Source organism: Solanum lycopersicum, chromosome 3 (genome assembly GCF_036512215.1).
Source record: "Solanum lycopersicum chromosome 3, SLM_r2.1".
NCBI lineage: Eukaryota > Viridiplantae > Streptophyta > Magnoliopsida > Solanales > Solanaceae > Solanum > Solanum lycopersicum.
Genome location: NC_090802.1, coordinates 36,318,620 through 36,340,794, shown reverse-complemented (window position 1 = coordinate 36,340,794; position 22,175 = coordinate 36,318,620). Strand labels below are relative to the sequence as shown.

Genomic DNA, 22,175 nt, shown 5'->3' with positions numbered 1-22,175 from the left:
CAACAATCAAATACTACAATTAATTGAAGACTAAACATTCTCCAAAATTGTAATAATAATCACCAAGTCTAATCCACAAAAGAAGCTCAAATAACAAAGAGTCTAACCTCAAAAAAGAGGTTTTTCAAACTATTTATAAAAAATTAAAACCTAATTAAATAAGGACTTTATTTGCTGGAAATCTGTCAAAACGAGGCTGGGTCGACGGACCTCGCGACGGATTGTCGTGGTCACGACGGACTGTCATGGACTCCGTCGTCCTATACTTATGCATTTTCTTCTGCTGCTCTCTTTATTACCCTCAACGAGAGGTATGACGGATCGTCACAGGCACAACGGTCCGTCAGGGGTCTCCGTTCCATAACACTTGAACTCTTGAAATTTGGGTACTGGGACTACTTCTCTGATCTTCATGACGAACCAGCAGGACGGACCGTCATGGCTACGACGGTCCGTCATGCACTCCGTAACCCCACACTTGGTCAGACTTCCCAATCTTCCTTCAGCAGCTGCACTAAGATTCCACATACGGACCGTCATGGGCACGACCGACCGTCACAAGCTCCGTAGGTGGTACTTTTCTGCATTTCTTCGCTCAAAAACTTCCACGTTCATCTTTGGACAGATTTCCTATAAATAAGGAGAAACTTACATAAAAATTAATACAAAAAGGCTTTTGGACATACTAAACTTAAGGAAAAAATATTAAAAATACCGTGAAACCACAGTATATCAGCTGCCCGCGTCAGGGTCGCCTTCCCCCACTCCTAGTTCGTCGGTTGTCCCGTTTGAGCTCATTTAAAGTGTTTTCACTCCTTTTGATTCTAAAGATTTTAGAATACTTATAAACACTTGAAAATCATTCATAACATGAATCATAACCTTGAAATAATAATTCAAGCTCAAGGTAAAGTTAAGATTAAGTTTTGAGAAGTTCTTTCGAACCTTTTGAGAGAGCCTCTTTGATCCCTTTTGAGGAATCTTGTACAACTTCTCGTAAATTGTTTTAAAACTCAAGTAAGATAGTATGAGGATGAATAGAATTTATTCATGAGTCTACCTTCTCATCATGAGATTCTCCATGTCTTGAACCAAAACTCTTGAATTCATAATTCACATTCAAGAAAGAGTTAAGAGTAGAGTTCAAGAAAGTGTTTAAATTCAATTGTGAATTCTTTGAGATCCATCATGGATTGAAATAATTTTTGAGGAAGTAAGCAAGAGAATGAGAAGATTCATATATATGAGTTCTATGTATTTATGTAGACTTCTAAGTCGAATTGTTTCATGTCTATAATTCAGCATGAACTTCATAAGTTGAGCATCTTTGAGAGAAGTAGTATCTTCAAGTTTTAAGAATTTAAATGTTGAGTTCCTAGTCCATCTTTGAGATTGATTCCTAATCATGTGATTATTACATGTTACCCATGAAGTCCTTGAGTTGAATTGTTCATGTCCATAATTCCACATGAACCCCATAAGTCGAACATGCACCCTCCATGTTGAAAATCATGAAATCATCCATAAACATGAGATTATGATCCTTGAATCCATACTTCAATTCAAGGAAAGTTAACACTCAAGTCTAAAAGTTAAGAGCTTTATACTTCAATTTAAGGAAAGTTAACAGTCAAGTCTAAAAGTTAAGAGCAAGTTAAAGAAAAGCTCTTAAAGGTTTCCAATAGTCTTATTTAAACATTTTAACTTTGTTTTAAGACTCAAGTTTCAAGCTACATAAAGAGTTAAAGTTGAAGTTCTCTTCTTCAAAACTTTATGAGAACTAAGTGTTTTCAAGGATAATTTAATTGTTTTTTTCACATTTAAACAAGTAAAGAGCTTGGGGCTAGTTTTCAGACAGAAGTAATAGCTTTATAAAATGAAGTAAGAAGGGAAATTATGATTTCAAAGAGAGCTTTTAGAGCTAAGTTTTGAGCACTAATCTTAAACCATAGAATCAGTATGTTTTATAAACATAAGAGCCAGTATATTTTTGGGAGTAGTATTGAGCATAAATGTGGGGATATGAGTTACAGATTAACTCAAGTCTCCATGAGAATCATGTAGTCATCATGGGTAGAAAAGGGTCATACTTTTTAGATCAATCTTTTTCACAGTTTAGTAGTGGATACATTAGGCAGTTCAGGTCCTATACCTGGAAAGGTTAGGATGGTTGGGCAGCGTGGGCCGATTAACGTTGTATCATCACTATAGCTCTTAGTGATGGTTGTCGGTTAAAGAAACTCCCACATAAGTTAATTGTATTTTCATATACATCTCAGAGTTATGTTGTATCATTGTTACACACAGAGTTAACATCATATTTTTAAAAAACTTTTCTATATTGCACTTGTTTTGAACTGTTTTATATTGAAATGAGTTCAGTTGAGTATCAGGAGTTGAGTATCTTGAATTAATATCTGCTTCATTGAGTCGAATATCATATTTTTGAAGTTTAGTATCTAATCCTTAAGTTGAATATCTTATTCTTAAGTTGAGTTGAGTGAGTTTGAAAAGAGGTAAACATGTTTCCTTTTTATCAAGTTCAAGCCTATGTTTTATGCTATGAATTCTCCTTACATGCGCGTACATTTCACTTACTGAGTCATTTGGCCTACATCTTTTGATGATATAGACAGATGTATTCAGGATCATCGACAGGAGCTTCGTTGATACATTTGATATTTGAGTTAGTTATGGTGAGTCTCCTTGCTTTCAGGGGATTTCATTTTCTTTTTAGTTTAGGAGGTCGTGGATGTTTTCTCGACTTCCATCTTCATCATTTAGAGGCTTCATAGATAGTCGTTTTAGTTAAGAAGACTATATTACTCATTTATTTTATTAAATATTTCAAAGGCTAAAATTGTCTATATAAGCGAGTTAAATATATTAATTTGATTATTCAAAGTTTCCATTTGAGTTGAAGCATTGTAATTGAGGTTCATGATTTAAATCTATTTTAAATTTTTGCATGCTTTAAGTTAGTCTTCCGCTTGTAGTCAGCCAGGATGAGAGTTCGCTTGGGGACCAGCAATGGTCTTCGAGAGCCGGCCATGTCCAGGGTGTAGACTCAGATCGTGATAATTTACTTAGAAGTGATGTAAGGGCTAAGTCCTGATTTTCATACTCTTATGTTTAGATGGCAATGTGAGACAAGTTAGTTTCTATTTTGATAGATAAAGTGAAGTTGAACTTCAAATGAAAATTTTTCAATTTTCATTTTTATTCTATCTAATATGCAATGATGAATGTTAAGGGCTTCTCTAAGACCTCTTCGAGGAAGAAGACGCCGGCTATGACTAGAGGATGCTCTCGGGTCGTGACAATATTATTCTTTTTTATCAAACATGCATTTCATGATGTTTGTAGAAACTTCATACTTTTAGTTGTTACGATTAATTCAATGGAAATATATCAATTCGAAAAAATATAAATCAATTATTTTAACAATATAAGTTATAGAAACTATGTTTATTAATTAATATATTTTCAGAATAGAATATATATCTTAAATATTTAATTTATTGTCATATATAAAGTTTCTTATTCGTCTAATATAAATTTTAAATAATTAATTTTTATTTTTAAAATTTTATAATTGCAATTGTGCATCCAAACCCAACATGTGTAATTACAATGTGGCATCCAAACATGACATGTGTAATTACAGTGTGACAATCAAACAAGTCAATGTAATTACTAAACTAGTAATTACACCAATTTCAATTATCATGTGATTTTCCAAACAGACCCTAGAAAATTTATAATTCTTACACTTATTTATTCATTGAAATCTATGTTGCTTAAAAAAAATTATTAAAAATATGTACAATAATTGAGCAACTTTGGATGCATTTAGATTTTACTTGAATCAATATGTAACAGGCATTGCCAACAAGAAGTTTTTTCTTGTAAAAAAAATAAAATAAAATTATGGGCATTGCCCGGCAAAATAGCAAAATTTCATTTGAAAATATACTTTTTCTTTATCTATCCCAAAGATAAAAAATGATAGAGTAATTTTTTTTTGTATAATATTAAATCTGTATTGTAATTCTTCATCCTTGCATGTTTCTTCTCCTTATCAAAAATTTTAGTCGAAATTGTACAGAACCCTTTTATTTGAATTTTCTCAAATTGGTTAAATCTTCTATTTTCACATTCTTTAAATCTTTTGAAGTGTCATTTCCTTGATAAATATTGTTGGAGCTTCAACTTCAAGATCTGAAAGATGAGAGATGTAAGGATGAAGGTGTGTTTTATTTATGAGGAAAGCTCCTCTATTTATACACATAAATTACACCGTCATACTATTTACTTTAGATAATTGTCCGACAAACTTTTTACATGATTGGCCGACAAACTATTTACTTTACGACTTTTGTACATTTGGCTTTTTTCAGCCGACGCAAGACGACAAAAATAAAAAGACTCTTACTTTATACATATGGCTGATATTCAGCCGACACAACAATACATATAATACTTTATACATATGGCTGTTATTCAGCCAACAATAATAACTTTTTTTTTTAATCTTTATTCTAAATCAACTGTAGGTATCACATTGTCTTATCCGTTGCATTTGGAGCATTTGTGGTCTGGATATTTGTTGCTGATAAGTTTGCAATACCTTACTAATAATTCTTCCGAAATAAATCCTTTCTTCAAAGCTCTCGTAGATGGTTGTTCTTCTGGTTGTAACAATGACAAAATCCATCTTTGAACTTCGTCCATATCTGATTTTCTTAATTCTTTGGAGTTTGCATATATCATTACCTGATCTCTTGCATAATAGCTCCAAATAGCATTGCCATTTAAATAATTGTTTGCTAGCTCTTGTATAATCGTAGCTATACCAATTATTCTTTTATTTGCATAAAAATTAGGTATTTCTACTTTTGGTATGTCATTTTGTTTTTCTATCTCTTCTGGAATAATCATATCTTTTGTTAATCCTATCTTTACCACCTGTATTGGTGATTTTATCTCTTCGTATAATATCTTTGCTGGTGCTGTATAACATTTTATATAGAATAAATTTCCTTTGGTAATTCTTTTATATGTTAGAAATGCTCTATATAATTCTGGTATTCCTACTATCTCTTCTCCGGTATATGTGTATACTGTATTTAGTAGTCCGTAGTTATAACATGTTTTTACTAGGTTGGGGTTGGTCTTAGGTTGTGCAATAAGTTTGTTATATCCTTGTAGTTTCTGGGTTATATAATCTTCTTCGGGATTTTTTGTTTGCGTAGATCTTGGGTTTAGGTTTAGGTATGTTTGGATTTTGTATATGTTTTCAATGTAAGATTGGGTAATATAGTTATATCTTTTTTTGTCGTTTTGTAGGCTTACTGCATAGGTTGATGTTTGTGGTTCTGCTGGTATTTGCATTTGTGGTTTTTGGGTAAATGGTTTTGCAAATAACTGGTTTAAGTTTGTGTTTTTTGGTTTTTCACTAGTTCTTTTACTTGTACCTGCAGCTGTATCTGAACAAACATTGTTATGGGTTTTCCGGAGTTTCCCATCATCTCCTTCTATCTCTGGCTGTTTTCCGTCTGCCGTACCACGTAGCTTCGCATGTTTTTGGTCATGCTGCTGACCGTTAGCTTTCAGCTCCTTTACTTCTATTTCTATCTTTTCTACTTTTTGGCATAGATTTGTCATCATTGCCAGTAGATCTTTCATCATATCTTTTTCTTGAGAGGTAGTCTGCAATTAGATTTTCGTCAGTTTTTATAATTTCAATTGTAAATGTAAAATTCAATATATTTAATATCAATCTTCTTATTTCCTTTGTTGTAACTGAATCATCTATCTTTTTGGTTATCCACCATTTTACCTGTGTATTATCTGTTCTTACAATAAATTTATTGTAAACTATGTATGGTTCGAATGCTAGTAAACATTTATATAATGCAAATAATTCTTTCCTATTTATTTCCCATTTTGTTTGTGCCTCAGTATATGATCCTGAGTAATACCTACAATGGTGTTCTACCTTTTCTTTATTAAATTTATATTTTAGTACTCCTCCATAACTATGGTCACTTGAATCTGTTTCAATTATATATGTGAATGTTCTACTTTCATCAAGAAAATATAATTTTGGTAATTTTTTGCATAATTTTTTAATATTTTTTATGTGTTCTTTATCTTTGTTGTCAAAATGATATTCAATATCTTTTTTGAGTTTTTAGTATAATGGTTTTAAATGTTCTGCTAATTTTGGTATATATTCCCTTACTTGATTTACTAATCCTAAGAATGATTGTAATTTCTTTTTTGTATCTATATTTTCATCCATAGTAATTATTTTTTGTACTATGTGAGTTTGCATTTTTATTCCATTTTTATCTATTTGTATTCCTAGAAATTCTATCTGTGGTTTCATAATTTCTGCTTTACTTTTACTTAAACTTATACCTGAGTGTTTAATTATGTGTATAAATTTTTCTAATAATTTTATATGTTCATCTTGTGTTTTGGAATATAATAATATATCATCTATACATATAACACAATTTTCTAGCTGGTTAAAACAGTTATCCATAAAATGTTGATATCTACCTGGTGCATTTTTATATCCAAATGGTAATACATTCCATTCATAAAATCCTTGTGGTACTGTAAATGCTGTTAATTGTTTTGATTCTTCTTCTAGTTTTAGATGGTAAAATCCTGATTTACAGTCAAATTTGCTAAAATAGTTGTATCCTTGTATCTGTCTTATTTTAAGTATTTTATTAGGTATTGGATAGTTATATGTTTTAGTTTTAGCATTTAAATTTCTGTAGTCAATAACCATTCTACTTTTACCTCTTTTTTGTTCACTATGTTTTATTACTATAAATGCTGGGCTTGTATGTTTACTATTACTTTCTTGTATATAATTTTTTTCTAGTAATTCATTTATATGTACTTTAAATTCTTGTAAATCATCAAAGTTATATTTTAACGGTTTTTGTGTTATTATACTATTTTCATCTATTAGTTCAATTTTTACTTTTGTTTTATGTTTTTCCCATCCTTGTAATGGGTCTTCATTATATAGTTGTTCTAGTTGTTCATTGATTATTTTAACTTTGTCTATTGCAAATATAATGATTTCTAGTTGTGATATTTGTTTTTCACTTATATTTTCCATTTCCTGGTTTATTTTTTCACTACCTCTAATTCATTCTATAGATTTTCGTTGTTTATTTTTTACTCTTTTTGCTCCTATTTTATAGCCACATGGCGTAGTAAGCCACCAGTGTGTTTTTGTTATTATGTGCGGGTAAAATTTATCTAAAAATGGCATTCCTAATAGCATATCTTTTGTGGTAAATTCAAAATTATACATTTCTTCTATTGTTAGTATTTTATCCCATATTTGTATTTTTATATTTTTTGCTTTATATTTAATCATACTTCCTTCGTTATTAAATCCTGTTACTACCATAGGTGTTTTTAATTTTTCCCATTTATCTTCTGGTAAGCAATTATATTTACATATATTCGCTTCTACTCCTGTATCTATCATAGGTGTATAATATCTGTTGTGATATCCTTCTACAATAACTTTTGCAAGTATAAATATTTTCATTAATCATTTTTGGTTCTTTTTATAATTATTTTCTTATTTTGGCAAGTTATTGTTAATTGTTCATTTTCTATGCTGTATGGTTTAACCTTTTCTAACCATTTTATTCCTAATGTGATATTATGATTTCCTTCATATATCTTAAATTGTATTTTCAATGGAATTCCTCCTATAATTATTTCTTTTTCTGTTGTCTCTTCATTTGTATTTATTATTTCACTAGGTAATCTAGGGCATATGTGTCCTGTTTTCATAATTTCTTCTTCTAATACTAGTTCTCTTGTTATATGATTTTCTTCTTGTCCTGTGTTTATCAAGATTTTATATTTTCTTTGGTCCATTATTTCTGTTATAAAATAATGATATATTGTTATTTCTCCTAAATCTTGTGATATTTCATATTTTCTTTTAGATGAACTTATTCTTGATGAGGAAGTTCTTGTTAATGTATTTGGTACGTTTGAGGTGCTTAATCTTTCTTTTACTATCTCCAATTCTTCTTCTGTATCCATTTCTTTATAACTATAGTCATTATTATCTATTACCGTAATTATTCTTTCAAAAGGATTTTCTATTTTTATTTTATCAATTTTATTTCTTGCCGTTATTTTATGTTTTTTTGTTAATATATATAGATTTTTACATCTTGCTATGAATACCTTACTTCCTGGTGCTAACTCTATTCCTGACATTTTCCAATATAATACTAATGATTTATCTATATTTGTATCTGTTAATGCTACTGTATAATTAGCACTTATTATAAATTTAAATTTTTGGTATATTAAATTTCCTTTAACTGCACTTATTACACTTTTTTCTATAGGATGTTTTATTCTATCATCTGCTAAATATATTTCAATAGGTGTATCTATTCCTTCTCTGAAACAAGCTTTTATTAGTATTTCCGTTCCTCCTAAATGTACATATTTTATAGCTTCTTTATTTTTTATGTTTTGTATTTCTTTATTTATTATTCGTTTGTTTATTATAGGTATATATGCTTTTCCGCTTGTATATTTTCCGTCTATGATGTGTTCTTTTTGACTAACTACATAGTACTCTTCTTTTTGTCTTTTAAACCAGTTTTTTAGTATAGGTATGTCAAGTATTTTTTCAACACTTAAATCTAATTCTTTTCCTTTTATTTGTTCAAAAAGTGTATTATCAAATATAATTTTTTGGTGTGATGATTCTTCATCGCCATAATTCTCTTTAGATATTATTTCGTTTTCAGACATTATATTTCTTCTTCTTCTCCATTTTCAGTTTCTATATCTGATACTTCATATATACTATCATTTTCACTTAATTCATAGTCTATGTATTCTAGTTGCATATATTCGTTATCATCTATAACTATTTCTGCAATTTATTTTCTTTTTGGATTTTTAGGTAATTTACAGTATTTAGCTATGTGTCCTATCTTTCCGCAATTGTAACATGTACATTGGGATATTTTTCTCTTAGGTCTATATGGTCTTTTTATTTTATAGTTTTTTACATAATACCTTCGTCTTGGTTGTTTATATTTATACTTAGTTTTATTTTTTCTATAATTTTTATATCTTCTAGATTTTTGTTTTTTATTTGTACACCCAAACTGTGGTGCTATTTTATTTTTACAACATGATAAATTTTTATTTAGTACTTTTTCCATTTTTAATTTTTCTTTTTGGTTTTCACATAATTGTGTAAACCATTGAGATAGAAATTTTATTCTAGCTCCTAAAGTATCTACCATTCCTTCATTATTCCAATCCTTTATTATTTTAGTGCTAAATGGTTCTGGTAATTTTGTAAAATACTGTTTTCTTATTTCTTTTGCTTCGTCTAAATTGTATTTAGCTTTGTAGTAATATTCTTTGAATGCACAAGTATATTCTTCTATATAACACATTTTACATATAGCTAATTTTGTCATAAGTTGTCTATTTATTATTTTTTCCCTATTTTGTTCTCTTATATCCGTGGTCATACCTCCAAATTCACTTCTTATTGCTGATTCATATTTGTCTAGTATATCTATATTTGTTGCTGATGGGGATCCATCCATTTTCTTATCATTTCTAAGTACTTCTAAACTTTCTGGGGGTAGATTTTCTATCCATAATTTTGTTGTTCCTATGAATGTTCTTTCTATGTATCTTGGTGTTTTTGTTGTTTCTATTTTGTTATCTATTAACTGCTTGGATATATTTCCTGTCCATAGTAATATTGCTTTATTTATGTCTGTGACGCAATCTAAATCTAAGAAATTATATTGTTCACTTATTGGTTTCGGTATCCAATTTTTATTTAATCTACTGTTCCATATTGCATTATTTCTATCTGATTGTTGATAACTTTCTGTATAATAAGTTAGTGGTGTCCACCTAGGACTACTTCTAGGGCTATTTCTGGGACTATTATCTGGGGTTTTTACTCTTGACGTACTAGGTCTATTCATATCTCCTGTGTTTATTTCCAATTTATTTATTTTATTTGTCTGTTCTAAGATTTCTGTATATGTCTCACTTATGTCACTTATTTCTGATTTTTGGTCATTTTCATTTTCATCTATTTCATTTTCTTCATTTACCTCAATATCTTCATTTAATTTTTGTTCCATTTCTTTTATTTCATTAGTTAATTCAAGCTCTTTATCTTTTTCCTTTTGTTTTTGCTTATTTTCATATAATAATTTTAACCTAGCTAATTCTTTCTCTAATTCACTTATTCTTGTATTTTTTATTTCTTCTAATTGTTGTACTTCTTGTTTTGCTTGTATTTTTATTTTTTCAATTTCTTTTGATTTGTCTATTTCTTCATTTTCTTTTGTTATTCTTATCATAGCTGTTAAACTATCCTCTAATTTTGCTGTTTCTTTTTCTAACATCAAGTATAGATTATTTCCTTTTTTTATATCTTCTTCCTAAATTTGAAAATATTATTTTTATTATCATTCCATCTTGATTTTCATATGTTTTTTCGTCTACTGCAAATTCTTCTTTATTCATTATAATTTATGTATTATATTATGTTGTAACTCATATTCAAGACAATTTAATTCTAATTCTAACATAAATATGACTTTTCTTTGTGCTAGTATTGATTTATTACATACTTCTGCTAATATATTTTCTTCTAACCTATTTTTTCTATGATGTAATTCTTGTTCTTTCTCAGTTATTTTTTCCATTATTTTTTCTATTAATTGATGTTTATAAATTTCTTTGTTCATACTGTTTTTTCAAATAGCGAACATATTTGTATTATGTTTTCGAAATTATATTTATCAATTGATCTTTTTTATCATTATCTGTTTTGACTAGTTGCGATAGTTCATATTCTATATACAAGGGTCTTAATTTTTTTCCATATTTTTCTTACCTTTTTATCTATCTTGGTTCTTTCTATTTTAGTATTTTTATTTTTATTCATCATAATTTTTTATATAATATTTTAAAAAGTCTACTTAATTTATCTGGATATTTAATCTTTTTTAACCTGTAATTTCTACCATATCGTCTTAGCCAATATTCAGTCATATTTAATCTCCAATATCTAAATCATCATATAAATCATACATGTCATAATAAAGCTCATCTTGTATACTTTGTATGGTTAACTCAGTCCAACCTTGGGTTGTTATTTCTATTATCTTGTATGTTACCAATTTATCATAAATTTCTCTTTTTATATCAGTATTAAGATTTTTTAATATATAAAGTAATAATATCTTATATTCATCAACATTATCAATTAGGTATGTAGTCATCTTATTCATTTTTGCTAAAAGTTTTATTCCTTCCAAGCTCTTAATGGATTATACTTATTTATTATGAAATAATAATGATTTAATAATCATCTTGTCTAGTCACTACTACAGCTTTCTTCTTTGATTAGTTACCCTAACAGCGCCTCAACTTTGTTTACTCCCCTAAACGGCCTTCTTGCCTACCGGTTTCAACCTTATGATGGCATAGTCTGGGCATACTTATTCAGAGAATATTTCTGTAGTAAACCTTCTAAAGATATTTATTAGAACATTATTAAGTCATGATAAACAATTATAATCAACAAGAGATTTTCAGGAATAAATTTATTTAGCTACTCATAAATTTAAGAGAGTATACCTAATTTTGTAGATTTGTAGCTTCAGATTTCTCCATAGTTATTAGCTTAATTTGTTAACTAGCTAGCTCTGATACCAATTTTGGGGTGAAAGCGTAAAGAGAGAGTATTCAGAAAGATGAGAGATGTAAGGATGAAGGTGTGTTTTATTTATGAGGAAAACTCCTCTATTTATACACATAAATTACACCGTCATACTATTTACTTTAGATAATTGGCCGACAAACTATTTACTTTACGACTTTTGTACATTTGGCTTTTTTCAGCCGACGCAAGACGACAAAAATAAAAAGACTCTTACTTTATACATATGGCTGATATTCAGCCGACACAACAATACATATAATACTTTATACATATGGCTATTATTCAGCCAACAATAATAACCTTTTTTTTTTGCATATATTCGTTATCATCTATAACTATTTCTGCAATTTGTTTTCTTTTTGGATTTTTAGGTAATTTATAGTCTTTAGCTATGTGTCCTATCTTTCCGCAATTGTAACATGTACATTGGGATATTTTTCTCTTAGGTCTATATGGTCTTTTTATTTTATAGTTTTTTACATAATACCTTCGTCTTGGTTGTTTATATTTATACTTAGTTTTATTTTTTCTATAATTTTTATATCTTCTAGATTTTTGTTTTTTATTTGTACACCCAAACTGTGGTGCTATTAACAATGTACGAGGTAATTGCAACCAGCATTAATTACTTGTTACTTTTCTTAGTTTGATCAAATATCTATTTTTAAGACTAATTAATTATTAAAGATAAAATAAAAAGAATATTATAATTTATGCATTGATTTAAAGAAAGGACAAGTATTAATTAACTTGTAATACTTGTCATTTTATGAAATCAATCCACAAATTACAATATTCTTTCTAATTTCCTATTATACCATTTATAGTTAATTAGTCTTAAAAATAGATATTTGATCAAACTAGAAAATTTTTAATATGTAATTAATTAATACATTGATTAATTACTCTAAACATTGTAGTACTCTATAAAATCTAATTTTGAAAAAGAATCTCAACAAACAAATTAAAATAAAAATGGAAAAAAAACTCACATTAAATAAGGGTAGAATTATAAACTTGTTTGTTTCTTAGTTTCTTAATGCAAGTGAAATCTAAAAAAGTGACATATAAAAAGTATATATATATATATATATATATATATATATATATATATAAACCTCACATCCTGGCTAATCAGTCCATCAAGCAATAAATATTTGATAAATTACATACATGATTCAAGGGATTCCATTTGACCATATATTAAAAATTACTACATGATTGACCAGACAGATTAATGTCAAAGACCAATACATAAATTATTAATTACTATTGACAACTCTTTCACTAATAAAAATAATGAAATTGTGTTCATTGCTGAAATACTGATCATGGATGTTCACCAAGAATGACCCTATTTACCAGGCTACAAAGGTGTAGCCAGCCAAAACCAAAACCGAAAATATATAAAACACAAGTGTGACCTACCAACGAAATTCAAAATGCTAGGTGATATTTTTTTATTTGTCTAAGCTTAAGAGATAGAGTTACCTGATATCTAGGTTGGTGGAGATAAGAAGTACCTGGTGAAATGGTCGAGGTACACATAGCATGGATACCACCCTCTGTAAAGAAATAGAGACACAAACTTCCATTTCCATTTTAAGTTAGGATCAACTTAATCGGTTAGAGTAATCCTAAGGATAGAGATGTCCTTTCAGGTTCAAACCTCATCCGCGATCTCTTGGACCACTGCCTAGTAAAAAAGCCAGTGCCAACTAATAGCACAAGCCAAGGAGACAGGAGACATTTTGGGCAGAGTTAAGGAAGTTTAGTCACCTCCAAGAAAATATCAAATGTTAACACATGTGATAAGCATCGATAATTAACGTGAACGGAATCAAAAACTTTAAAAAGAAACCTGGATTTCTGAATCAGGATTTTGTAACACAAAACTGTACTTGGAGGGTTACATACCAAGGTTACAGTTCAGAAGAGGCGTAGTGGGATGCTTGTCTTGAATTTCAGATCAAGCATGCCAAAATGGAAAAACTATGCATTCTACATCATGCCAAGTCGTAGGTGCCTGGTAAGTTCTGTACAGCAACAGATGACTTAATGGGAATAAAAAATACGAATTAGAACTTCTACGGTGCTGAATATGATTCAGATGGTGATTCGTCATCAGGTGGCCACTGTTGATTATGAGCAAAAGGAGGTGGTGGAGGATCGACAGTCAGAGTTCCCTCCAGTACCTTGATTACCTCTCCCATTGGCGGCCTCATACGTTCATCATCTTGTAAGCACCAAAATGCAATTCTTAATGCTCGTTCTAACTCTTCTGAATCGGCGCCAACCGCAATTCGCTGATCCATGGCCATTTCCTTTTCAGCTTTCACCCATTTATCATAGGACAAATAACAAGCTTCATCCGCATTTTGGCATCCAGTGATTAATACCACCATCATTTTGCCAAAGTCTCTTACATCTGTTTCTGCTAGCCCCCCGCTACTGGACGCCTCAGCTTGAATAGTCCTCAGCCCAAATTCACTAACTTTGGCCTCTAATTCATCATCTAAGACAACATTTTCACATTTAAGATTTCCATGACTAATAAACTCCCTACATCCTGTATGCAAGTAAGATATGGCCCTTGCCACTGACAAACATATATCCATTCTTTTTCTCCACGTCAATCTCTTGCACATTCTAGGTTCTTCTAAACATTTGTCAACAGAACCATATTTGGCAAGCTCATAAACCAATAACCTACGGCCAGACTGACAGCAATAACCATCCAGCCTCAAAAGATTTTTGTGGTATATGCTTCCTATTTTTAGAACTGCAGCCCGGAACCTTCTTTCATCAATAGAGGCATTGAAATCTTTAACTGCAACAAGCCTATTATCTGGAAGCATACCTTTAAACACATTCTGCCCAATTTGTTGCTTAAAATTATCAGTCAGGTCTTTGATTTCAGAGTAAGAAAACATGATGCAGCCAGTAGCATTAGGCACTATATGGGGTAAAGCAGATTTCTGCATCATATGTTTCCTTCTCCTGAAAAGGTAAACTCCAATGCTGAATTGAAGCATGAAAAACACAACGATTGACGCAGCAGCAACTTCTAACAGACAAGCAACACAGATTTTCTGTGATACCTTTCTTGGAGCAGGTACAGGTGGAGGTAAAACAGCAATTGGGTCTGAACAAGTTTTGATAAAAGTAACGGAACCCAAAGAAGGATTTGATTGACCACCAACATACCGGGAGTTCATCATGTGGCATTGTGGAGTGCCATTGTTGATAAAGGATGCGGCATGGCAGGATGGATCTTTCTGACACATACTTCTACATTGCTGCAAATTGGTTTGCACAACTGTGTTGTTTGGTGGGTATATCCCGTACAAGTACATATGCTCATAAAGGATCATGGATGAACCAGATTTACAACTTGGTTTGTATGGAATTAGGCATTCAGAGTTTGAGTCTCTTGTAGATCTAAATGGACACCAACAAACATAAGAGTCAGATGCATTCAAGGTGCAAATACCATTGGTAGCACAGGTTGCGAAGACATCACACTGATTAATTATAGCTTGCCAAACTGTTCTCCAAGACGTTGCATTATTTTCCCATGAGTATATCCGAAGATTACCATCAGAATCTAGTCTAAGGAACCGAAACTTCACATCAGAATCATTGTGGTCCTCACCATAGACAGACCAAACAGCTTTAGATTGCTGATCAAGTAGTTGGAGGATTCCGGCAGAACCAAGCATGGCTCGGACAGCAGATTGAGGACCCCCAACAGTCCAGTAAATGATACTAGTCTCCCACCTAAGCTGCATCTCACCAGAAACATTCATATGAAGACTGTAATAACTTGTTAAAGAACTCCTGCTAGAAGCTCGAAGAGACTGGCCTACAGATAAACTCTGGCCAGACAGTATTGTGTCAGATGGACTTTCAAAACTCTGCCAAACAGTACTCTTATTCCTATTTAAAAGGACAAAGTTGCCATCATCAAGAAGAACAGCTGATTCAACAGATGTGTTGCCAGTTTTGCTTTGCCAAACAATTTTTCCCTTTGCTGGATCAAACAATATCATTTCCCCAGTTAGGGAAAGCTCAAAATATGCTTTGCTACTAACTTTAACATTCCACCCTGCAGTCCAAATGGCTGTTTGCTCACTGCTAGGTATATAAATTGCATTGAAACGGACACCAAAGCTATACTGGTCGGAGAAGTTCAAGAATCCAATTGCGTAATCCTTATTGGATGAGAACCAATAATTGTACTCTTCTACTGTTAGTTTGGAACCCAAAGGAATTTGTGAACTGACAACTGAAAATAGCAAGAACCCGATAGAGACAGAAAGCAGCAAATTAGAACAACAGGCTATTATTCTGTCTCCTCTATCCATATCTGTTACTACTTGCGGAAGCAGATGAAAAGCCAGAAAGCTGGTTCCAGCTTCTGCATATCAACAGAAAATATGTTCAGTCGCTCCACTCATTTACAATGAACAAGAAACTGTTCTTTTGTAAAGCAATTGAAATATAACTATCAACTATAAGGTAAAACTCTCAAACTACCAATTGATTAAAGGTTGCACCAAGATCAAACAAAAGGTGGGAAAATGATAGAAAGAGAAGGGAAGCATTGAATTGAACCTCATAAAAGACATCCAAACCAGATTAGTTGGATGAATATTGCCTGCAGACACTTTCTTGAAACAGCAAATGCTTCCCTATAAGAAATTTGCCATGTGAGAAAACAAAGATCCACACCTTATGATTGAATTAAAAAAAATATAAGACCTACACATGGACCATAAAATAAACAGTACACTGAGAAAATTAATTAAAAATGGCTAAAGAAAACATCTTCTGTTTGAAATCCTGGTTCAAAACTACAAATGGGACCCTATTTAGGTCCTTGTGCATATTCAACCACTTTTCTATTCTTTAAAGTGACACTAAAAGATGTTTTGCAAGCATCCAAAGTTGAAAACCTAATCAGAGAGTAGTTTAATATCCCAAAAATTAACTATTTTAAAGTCAATGTAGACGCATAGACTTAAAAACAAACATGCCTTTGACAAAATACGCGTTGCAAAGAAACCATGAGTCCACACATATATATATCTCAATTTTTCTAAGCACAAAAAGAGTAAGAAAACAAATTATTTTTAAGGAAAGATAAAAAAGAACAAATCTAAGTGCACATGCAATAGAGATTTTCTCCAAAAAGAAAATTGGATCTTTACATCCCAAATGTAGAGCAAAAACTGGGTCTAACATAACTTCAAAAGTTGAAATCCTTAAATGGGTATTTCAAGATTTGAAGAAAACAAGTGAAAAAGCTTTAATATCAACATATCTGAGTGATACAGAAAGTCATTATCTTGGGGAAGTTTTGAGTAGTGAGCTTAAGAGATATGACTCACCAGTAAACTAAAGAGCCTCACATTGTAGAATTTGAGCTCTTTATCTTTCCCTGGAAAGCAGAGAAGGAACTGCCGGAAAATCAACAAAGCATAATTTTTCTGGAAGTAAAAGGGAGTGGTCTGAAAAGGTTTCAGACACTTTGAATATGTCTTTAACTTTGTCATATAAAATTCACATTTTTATTATAAAATAATTTTTATATATATATATATTAGGTAATTTATCTGCGCTTTGTACCGGCATAAGTTATTTTTTTAACCTTTTGAACAACCTTTTCAATAATCACTTTTATAACGAAAAAAAGTAAAGTATTGTAGGTTTTAGAACATTTCTAAAGAAATTAAATGATTTGACACTATCACATATATTAAGAAAAGTAAATATATAATTATTGATTAAAAATATCTTGACATCTAACTTTTTTTTTTATCTTTTATATAATTTGAAGGAATATTGATTGTATTGAAGTGTTAACCTAATAAGGGAATACATGGGAGATATATATAGGGGATATAGAAAGGAGTACTAATCCTAATAGGACTAGGATTAAGGAGTACTAATCCTAATAGGATTAGGATTAATACACAGTAAATACTAATATTATTTAATACTATTTATTTAATACTATCTGTTATTATCCCCCCTAAAGCTGAGCTGAGCGGAAGCGAATGGAAGCTTGGAACTGAGGTAAACTTGCTGTCGGCTGGGGAGAGGCTTGGTGAGAATATCAGTCGGTTGTTCTTCAGTGGGTACATACTGCACAGTCATGGTGCCGGCCTGAACTTCATCGCGAACAAAGAGACAATCGGTATCAACATGCTTCATTCTGGTGTGTAGGACGGAATTCTTGGCCACACAGATGGTTGATTTGTTGTCACAATAGAGAGCAGGAACAGTGTGAGTGGCGCGGAGTTCGCGAAGAATATATGTGACCCACATGGTCTCAGCAGCAAGAAGAGCAAGGGCGCGATATTCAGCTTCAGTCGAGGACCGAGAGACCTTGAGTTGTTTTTTTGTACACCAGGAGATCAGGTTCGGCCCCAAAAAAATGAGAAACCCCGATGTAGATTTTCTGTCATTTTTATCATTCGCCCAATCTGAATCTGAGAAACCCCGAAGCTCCAAGTCCCCGGATCGAATGAGTAAACCACGACCAAGAGTGCCAAAAATGTACCTGAGAATGCGTTTTAGACAATGGTAATCATGTTCCCTTGATTGATGCATGCGCTGAGCAACTCGGTTGACAGCAAACTGGATGTCAGGACGGGTAATAGTCAGATACTGTAGAGCCCCAATGAGGCTGCGGAAGTGGGTGATATCGGCAAAGGGGGTGTCGGCTCCATTCGTAGACGAAGAGACTGCCATCGGTGTTGGTTGACTAGTGCATTTTTCCAGTCCAGCTTTCTGCAACAGATCTCGAGCATATTTTGACTGATGAAGAAACAAGCCGCTGCCTGTCCGAGAAACCTCCATTCCCAGAAAATAATGTAACGGGTCAAGGTCCTTCATTTTGAAAGTAGTATGCATAGCTCGAGTGACATCCTGAATGAGAGCTGCAGTAGAGCCTGTAATAATGATATCATCTACATAGACAAGAAGAATGACTGTACCGTGTGCTGAATGTCGAGTAAATAGACTCGTGTCGTGGATGCAACACGTGAAGCCGAGTCCCTGGAGAAACGTTTTCAGACGTGTGTACCAAGCACGGGGGGCTTGCTTGAGCCCATACAGAGACTTCTGGAGTTTGCAAACATGTTGAGGGAAGCGGGGATCAACATAGCCAGGTGGTTGCGTCATGTAGATAGTTTCATCAAGCATGCCATGAAGAAAAGCATTGGAAACATCCAACTGATTGATGAGACAATTGTTGCGCACGGCGAGTGATAGTACCAGGCAAATGGTTTCCTGCCGAATAACAGGACTGAATGTCTCCGAGTAATCAAGCCCATACTCCTGATTGTAGCCTTTAGCAACCAAACGAGCCTTGTACCTGGAAATATTGTCATCTGCATTGTGCTTAATTTTGTACACCCATTTACAGCCCACTAGGTGCCGCCCATAGGGCTTAGGTACAAGAACCCAAGTTTTTTGATCAGTCAAAGCCTTAAACTCGTCATCCATAGCATGACGCCAATAAGCATTTTTTGAGGCAATAGAGTAGGTTGTTGGTTCACTATCGGGAAGGGGTGTATTTGGTAGTATGGTAGCCTGAAAGGTTTTGGGTTTAAAGATACCGGCTTTGCCACGGGTTAACATGGGATGACTATTGAGGGGTGGCACGGGCGGTGGTGATTCGGGGGTGGCCGGGAAGGACCCAAAATGGATCGGGCTGGAGATGTTGTGGGTATGGGGTGGTTCGGGTTGGTTGTGAGTGTGGGTGGTGGTTGCGGGTGTATTGTGGGCGACGGTCGAAGGGGTGATGAGGAGTGGTTGGGTAGTGGGTGGAGGTGTGGGGGAAGGTGGTGAGGGACCCTGTGAGTATGTTGGAAAAAGGGGAAGGACGTCAATGAATGATGTATTTGTGGAGGAGGAAATAGACTCGTAGAGAAACTCATTTTCGACAAATTTGACATGACGAGATATGTAGACTTTATGAGTTTGTGGGTCAAGACAGCGATAACCCTTGGAGGTAGGATGATAGCCCAAAAAAAATACAAGGACGGAATCAGGGTTGTAATTTGTGAGTAATATAAGGGCGTAGCCAAGGGTAGGCAAGACACCCAAAGACGCGGAGGTTGGTATAATTGGGAAGTTCTTGGTAAAGGATTTGATAGGGTGATTTGTTGGAGAGGGTGTGACTGGGCATTCTGTTAATGAGGTAGTTTGCGGTGGCTAGAGCTTCTACCCAAAAGGAGACATGGAGATGAGATTGATGTAGAAGAGTAACCACCATTTCAATGAGATGGCGATGCTTACGCTCAGCCACCCCATTCTGTTCGGGAGTGTATGGACAGGAGGTTTGATGTATAATTCCCAGGGATTGCAGAAACTGGCCAAAGATGTTATTTACATATTCCTTTCCATTGTCACTTCGAAAAAGTTTAACATGAGAATTGAATTGTGTTTTGACCATTTTTTCAAAAGTGACAAAGGTGATGTATGCCTGTGATTTGTGTTTTAGTGGGTACAACCAAGTGTATTTTGTAAAATCATCCACAAAACAAATATAATAGCGAAAACCAGTAAATGAAGGAACAGCAGTAGGACCCCATAGGTCAGAATGAATAAGTTGAAAAGGTGCAGTTGTACGCTTCTCAGATAAAGTAAAAGGTAATTTATGAGATTTAGCAATTGAACAGGAGTCACAATTGTTTACATGAATGGAAGAAAAACCTAATTGAGACATTAAAGAATTTATTATTTGAGTTGACGGGTGACCCAGACGACTGTGCCACAATAGACTGTGACCATCAGCCGAAAGAGCCACCGGAATGCTTTCTGAAACTGGGTAGGCAGATGAACTTGTGCCAGGAAGAACGTACAGACCATGCTCACAGGGGCCCTGAAAAATCACCCTCTTGGTAGTATTGTCTAGGATTTGAAAATCATTAGAGGTGAACAAGAGTGAGCAATTATTGTCTTTTGTGAATTGGTGAACTGAAAGGAGATTGATTTTAATAGAAGGGACGTGGGTAAGGTTACCTAGGTGAAAGATAGCGGTGGGGGTTTTAATGGTACCCGTGCCAGTGTGAGAAATATTAAGGGACTCACCGTTGCCAACAGTAATACCATTGGAGTCATGATATGGATTTTGAGCGTTAAGCTTGGATAGATCAGAAGTAACGTGCATGTTGGCCCCGGTATCCAACAGTCATTCAGAGGAAGGGTCGGCTTGAGATGCATAATTGGCACGGTTATCACTATTTCGGCTCTCCTCATAACGAAACCAGCAACGAACAGCGGTATGTCCTGTTTTCTGACAGATTTGACAAGTTGGACGATCCCGCTCGTAAATGCCCTGCCCGCCGCTGGAAGATGACTGCCCGCCGCTGCCGAAGGAGTGCAGGCTGTTGTTACTGCCGTGCTGCTGCCCGTCGTACGGCGGACGACTGCCCTGCCGACCGCCACGCCCGCGGCCTCCGCTGTTTCTGCCGTAGCTGCCGCGGCTCCCCTGCCGGCCGCCACCACGCCCCCCGCGATAGTTCTGGCTTGCGGTGAGGGCGGTGGCCAGCTCCATAACAGCGGCTTCTCGAAGAAGAAGTTTGCTCTCCAGATCCACGTTGATTTCTTCACTTTTTAGCCACGAGGAGAGAGTAGCCAGGTCAACGGGCGTTGGACTGATGCGAACCGCCTGTTTAATGGAGGAGTAAGCTGATGGGAGCCCCTGAACGACGCACATGACGAGATATTTTTCGGAAATGATTTCGTTCACGGTGTCGAGGGCTGTGATGATGGTGGAGACCTCGTCTAAACACTCCGCCATAGTTTTCGTGCCTTTGGTAATTGTGTGGAGACGATCACGGAATTGAAAAATATGAGAGTGGAAAATTGATGCATAGCGTGTTGCGAGGGCCGTCCATAGGGCTGAAGCAGTTGTGTAGGATCGGACGTGTTTCTGAATCGTGGGAGAGATGACCGCAATCAAACATGATCGGATCTGGCCATCCACAGCTTTCCAGGCGGCATGGGCCGAATTGGTTTTTTCTGATTTGTCCGTGGCGGTGATGACTGCCGGCGGCGGTTCTGTGCTTCCATCGATGTATTTGAGAAGGTAATTGGCCTCAAGGGCTGTAAGACGGTGATTTTCCATGTAGGGTAATTTATGTTTGATAATTTTTCGGGAATCAGGGCATGAAGATGCCTGAGAAGAAGTTTAACGCCAGAAGGAAGTGAATCGAGAGGATCCACCTCGATTGTCATGGCTGCCTCCGCCCAAGAGAAGAGAGGGAACGATCGGTGCCCTAAAGAGAGAAAAAAAACCTAGAGAAAAGAAGATCTAGGTTTTCTGGCTCTTGATACCATGAAGGAATATTGATTGTATTGAAGTGTTAAC

The 22,175-nt window shown here is 33.9% G+C and overlaps 2 protein-coding genes across 2 annotated transcripts; both read right to left on the bottom strand.

The window, feature by feature from the left end:
- Window positions 1–4,231: 4,231 nt before the first annotated feature.
- LOC138347222 (uncharacterized) lies at window positions 4,232–12,669 on the bottom strand. The gene has a single exon (XM_069294960.1). It carries the CDS (start codon window positions 5,689–5,691, stop codon window positions 4,570–4,572), a length of 1,122 nt encoding a protein of 373 aa, XP_069151061.1. The 5' UTR covers window positions 5,692–12,669; the 3' UTR covers window positions 4,232–4,569.
- A 967-nt stretch (window positions 12,670–13,636) lies between these two features.
- Window positions 13,637–17,338, bottom strand: LOC101250670 (G-type lectin S-receptor-like serine/threonine-protein kinase SD3-1). The gene is made up of 3 exons (XM_010319616.4): window positions 17,182–17,338; window positions 16,406–16,482; window positions 13,637–16,208 (listed from the first exon to the last, which is right to left on the bottom strand). The coding sequence occupies exon 3, from the start codon at window positions 16,153–16,155 to the stop codon at window positions 13,876–13,878; it is 2,280 nt and encodes a 759-aa protein (XP_010317918.2). The 5' UTR covers window positions 16,156–16,208; window positions 16,406–16,482; window positions 17,182–17,338; the 3' UTR covers window positions 13,637–13,875.
- Between the last annotated feature and the right edge of the window lie 4,837 nt (window positions 17,339–22,175).